Source organism: Hippocampus comes, unplaced genomic scaffold (genome assembly GCF_001891065.2).
Source record: "Hippocampus comes isolate QL1 unplaced genomic scaffold, H_comes_QL1_v1.1 scaffold122, whole genome shotgun sequence".
Taxonomy (NCBI): Eukaryota; Metazoa; Chordata; class Actinopteri; order Syngnathiformes; family Syngnathidae; genus Hippocampus; species Hippocampus comes.
Window position 1 is genome coordinate 2,817,464 of NW_017842059.1, and position 5,301 is coordinate 2,822,764.

Sequence of the window (5,301 nt, forward strand, 5' to 3'; positions counted from 1 at the left end):
TCACACACACTCACACACACACACACACACACACACACACACACACACACACACACACACACACACCATCAGAGACTCAGTCATAAAAGCTACAATGAAAATATGAAAATCATCCTTCACTCTTGTATCAGTAACTTACTTGTCGTTTGTAATCTAATTATTCGCCTCTGGCCGTTGTAAATTTCACCCACACTCATCTTCTCACGAACGAGCCATTCTGGAGTAATGCCTATACGATGGATGTGGCCAATGGAGTGGCCAGCTTTCAGTCGAGGGTGCCACCCCTCAGGCCTGCCCCGGTCTATACGTGCAATTTTGCATGATGAAGCTCTCTTGATGACTAAAATGTTCATATTCGCCTACACCTTTTCCCTTAGGTGGCTTGAAGGCATTTTTCTCTTGCCCATTATAAAGACGCTGAAATTAATGTCTGCTGAAAAAAAAATGCAACTGGATCCATCTGCCACCATCATACAGAAATGAACTCCTGGATAACATTTTAAAAGAACACTACAGTGTATCAAAATGCATCTGTTGAGACCGCACGATGCTTTAATGAGAAATGCCAGATTAATATCAGTGGAATAGGATCCAGAACATTGTTTCGAAGTGCCCGATGGGTGAATAGGCGCGCCATAAAAGGCATGCTCTGAGAACCCATACAGGCCCTCATTTTATATTTCGGAGCATCATAATTATTCTCTTTGGGGATGGATGTAAAAGAAACCTCAAAGGAGCCCCTTGATTGGCTCTTTGGTACCAGATAATGGGCACCGTGGAAGAGCAGCAGTGCACAGCTATCTTTAGAGTCGTGGTGGGCGTCAAGCGAGCAAGAGAGAGACGCAGGGAGAATGAAGATGCTTCTGAGTGGCCTACAATGGACCTCACAATAGGCCCTTTTGCTCACTGTCATTCACCAACTATTCACATATAACAATAAGTTGAGTGCGTTGAAAATGCATGCCGCTTATTTTAGAAACACCAGCTGAGACAGTGGCGCCTTATCTTACGAGTTCCCCAACTTACATGTCTTTCACGTTATAACCTGCCGCTTTATCGATTTTTGTCTTATGTTGTCAGCTAAAATTTGAATTACAGTGAGCTGCGGGTAGGCCAGCGCTTGAGTGTTGCTTTTGGGCCTGATGATATGGACCATAGAAAATGAAATCCCCAAATCACTTGTGACTATGTTGTTCAAACTGTTGGACTATTTGCTCATGCAGTTGTTCACAAAGAGGTGAACATCACACGTTCCTTGCTTTTGTGCAACTGAGCATTTCGGGGATGTTTCTTTTTTCAAGCCACTCACCTGTGGAATGTTCCAAGTAGGTATTTTCAGGGGGTTCTTCGCTTTTTCTCGTCTCTTTAATAAGATAAGATAAGATAAACTTTATTTGTCCCACACTGGGGAAATTTGTAGTCGACAGCAGCAAAATTGGGGGTGGGGAGAAAAAAAATTGCCCCTGTCTCAGATTTTTGGGAACGTGTTGTAGGCATCAAATGCCCCCCCCCCCCATAAAAACGCAAATATCATGAATCAGTTTAGAGATTAAATAGCTCACCGTTGTGGTGTATTCCAGGCTACAAAGTATACATGCAAATCATTGACCTCTGTTTTGATGTGCGTGATACACAACTTCACTGGAATTAGGCTTTGTGCAAGTCAATTGAGTCACGAACTCGGTCACGGATTGATTTAATGAACTCGTAAATCATGGCAACGCTATTTGCCTTCCTTGAAGATGGAGTCATCGCAGATGTCGTCCCTTCATTGCGGCAGGTGCAAGTGAATGTTCCCAATTATGACACTGCACAATTTCAAAACGCTCTGTGCTGGAGACGAGAAGAAATACAATGCCACTAGTTGACAATTCGCTCCTCTTACTGTATCTCCTCCCCTCCCCACGAGGGCTGGCTGACATGTAAGGTGACACCAGCCAATCACATCACATTGCGCTTCTTACCATGAGAGCAAAACAGTGCAAGGAGGCGGACACTATATGACACCTAAGCGTGTATATAAACAACTCGCGTGTGAGCTTGGGTTTGGCTATCCATGTGTCTGTCGTACTCTTGATTGCTCGCGAGGCAGAGCGCAGATATATACCGGTGTGGACTAGACAGCCCGAGATCTCCCTTCCAAAATGAGCTTCTTGGCAGCGGGGGAGATCCACGCCGTCCCTCCGCTGAGGTGCTGATAAGCAACTCTCAACCGAGATTGACGCGAGACAAAGTGATGGGCAACCTGCCCCCCGCCCTCGGTGTCATCCCGGCAGCCTGACTACGCCGCACCGCCACCATCATCACCACCACCGCAACCAAGCGGAGCTTCCTCGGATGAGAGGAGCGAGCGTGTGTGGCTCTCCTTCTATGAGGTACGCTTCCTTTGGGGGAAACTCAATAGGCATCGTCTCTGTGTGCAAGCTGGTCTACATGCAGCTGCAAAAATGGGCTGCATCAGCTCTAAAACGCCAGTGGGTAAGAGTTGTTTTCAATTTGTTCTGTCTAACACGCACGGAAGGCTGGAGGAAGGCTGCCGCGTAATTTTTGCTGCAACATTTTGTGTTAGGTGCAGTGAACCGGGGAGCTTGTGCAGCATGCTTTTACCCAAAATGGGACACCCTCACATGCTTATTTCAACTCTCATTTTGGTCCTGCAGCATTTTCATTCTGATACACTACACAGTATTTTGTATTTATTTATTTATTTTTTTAATGCAAAGGCGGGTATCGGGGATGTGTTAAGGAGGGCGGGGGCTAGTGTCTGCACCCTTCAGCATCGCGATGTTTGGGAGAGTTGTAAGAAGCTTTTGGTGTGCACGCCTGTGAGAGGCGGAGAAGCCTGAGGTGTTTTCTGACATCACTGAAGGATGCTCCCTGAAATACTTTTCATAGTCGTGACGCGAAGACACGATGGTGCCGTCCACGCTGACCCACTTTAGTTGGAAGGTAGGGAGGACCACTTTTGCCACCGCTTGACCATCAAGATTTTCCACAAACGATGAGGCGATGGATCATTTGTTGCCAACAAACAGGCTTCCGGTTGCTTCTCGGTTGTTTACACATTTGCTTTCCGTGGCTTTCATTAACTCCACATGAACTCGCGTTTGTCTCTCCCCTCATTTCTTCCACATTCATCCACCGCCCTGGCGTCTCAATATGCTTCCTCCTTGATTGCTTCTGATGTAACTGGAATGTGCGACCTGCCCACGTCGGGGTCCCCCTCCCCGCCTCCATGTTAGGCATAGCGATTGCGTAATATATCACTTGATGATTATGACACCTTGTAGGCGGAAACTGCATGCACGTGCTAAGTAAGAACAGTTTCCACCCATTTCACTTATTCTTCCACTTAAGGCGAAACAATGCTTCAGTATTGACTTAATGGTTTGATGACGACGATGACGATGATGATGATGATGTGCGTTTGTGCGAGCGGGTGACTGTTCGTGCATGTGCGAGGCAGAGTGAGGTGGTGAAGCAGCAAGGTCTCTGTCTCCAGTTTCCACGACAACGGTATGTACAGAGAGGAAACGTGTGTGTGTGTGTGTGTGTGTGTGTGTGTGTGTGTGTGTGTGTGTGTGTGTGTGTGTGTGTGTGTGTGTGTGTGAGTGTGTGTGTGTGCGTGTGCGTGCGTGTGTGTAAATGCTCATTTACTTCTCGTGAATCGACCCAGCCAGAAAACATGAGACAACAATAACAAATAATACAAAAAAAAAATGTAAAAATTGAAATTTAGAAATGTTGTGATTGCTGAGAAATTTTCTGTTAAAAGGCAACTAGATAAGACATGAAGTGAGACCGTTTGTGTTTTCATTTTTCACAACAAACTGTAGGTGAGTGTATCATAGTAAGCCCATTTACATACTTACTAACAACACATTTACACAATCACACGTTCCACACATTCCAAAACATGGTTTTTATGTATTGTAATCAATCATGGCTTCGGGATTCCTCGATAGGAAATATGTTCAAGGCCTCCTGATAGCGTCGTAATAAAGTTTGAAAATATGTGTCAAGAAGAAAGCCCAAAGTCTGAGCGGCAAGTCAAGATTGGGTTTGTTTCGAGCATTAAAATCACAAGCAAAGTCGCCAGTTTAGGTAAAAATAATGTTTTAGTTTTCGGGTCAGCACGGCGATTCACACTTATTGTTTTTACAAGTGTAAAACATGAATGATTGCATCCTCACATATGATACTTTCATGACACGTCGCGTAACAGAATGCTCATAACTTTTGATCTGAAAGGGCTGTGAGTGTGACAATAATAATAATAATAATAATAATGACTGAATCTCTTCACATTATCTCTTAAAGTTTACGTTACCTATTAATTTGTGATAAATTGTCTACATTAGCCACACTTCTTTCCCCTGATCTTATAATGCTTGTTTGGAAAAACCCATGCGATGTATTTAGCCTCTTGCGGGCTGCCGGTTTGCTCAACATTTGTTCAGCGTGTCAGTCCGTCTCATCTGCTGTGTGCGCGGTTGATTGGCTATGCGCTGACTGGTCATGCTGTGGTCGTGATTTGTTCAAAGACCGCTTGAGGGGGACGGACAAAGAGGATAGATTTGGAGAGCTGGGGGTCTGAAAGCCCCACGCCCTGCCCCTGGCTGCCGCTTACTGAGTCTGTCAATTATTGCAAAAGCATTACAGGGGCCGGGCACAAACCTTTACTTGTATTTCCACGGCACATCAGAAAAAGAGCTCACGGCTCACTGTCATCAATGTAGACCAAATTAATGTTAATGACCGGAATTGCATCGTATTAGTTTAAGAGACAATTCCAGCAAGTGCGTTTTTCTTTCGTATTGTTTGGATCTTAACAATAAATGTCAATACATTTTGGGCGCATCAGCTCTGACTGAATTGAATTTTGAAAGTGCAGCCCTGGCTCAAATGTCTTCCATAAATCACACCTGGAAAGGTACACACTTGTCACCTCCTCTGAAAAAAGAGAAGGTGCCTGAGATTAAATGATACAATACACCCCACCACCTGATCTCATCACACCCAATTAAATGGCACATATTGAATTCTGCTGGGGGGGGGGGCAACTTGAGCTCAGGTCTATGACCCAGGGTGTGTGATGGGTCGAGATATTGGACTCAACATATGAGATGGGAGCTGGAGACTAATGGAGCAAGTTCTTTTCGAAACAAGAAATGGGGGTGGGGACTGGGGAAAAGGAGCCAGGCTCTGACATTTTGAGGCCCACCTCCTAATCTTGTTTTATAAATCTAATTTGAAACGCTGCGAGCGCGCTCTGTAAGGTGTGGCGTGGCATGGGGGGGG

General features: G+C 45.2%; 1 protein-coding gene across 5 annotated transcripts in view; it reads left to right on the plus strand.

The window, feature by feature from the left end:
• Nucleotides 1-1,965: 1,965 nt before the first annotated feature.
• The window catches only part of fam131ab (family with sequence similarity 131 member Ab), a 23,962-nt gene continuing 20,626 nt past the window's right edge, over nucleotides 1,966-5,301 (plus strand). For 2 of the 5 annotated variants that reach the window (XM_019861613.1, XM_019861614.1), the window contains exon 1: nucleotides 2,382-2,478. In XM_019861613.1, coding sequence (XP_019717172.1) covers nucleotides 2,448-2,478 — 31 coding nt within the window. In that variant the 5' untranslated portion in view covers nucleotides 2,382-2,447. The other 3 variants (XM_019861616.1, XM_019861615.1, XM_019861617.1) reach the window with 3 other exon arrangements.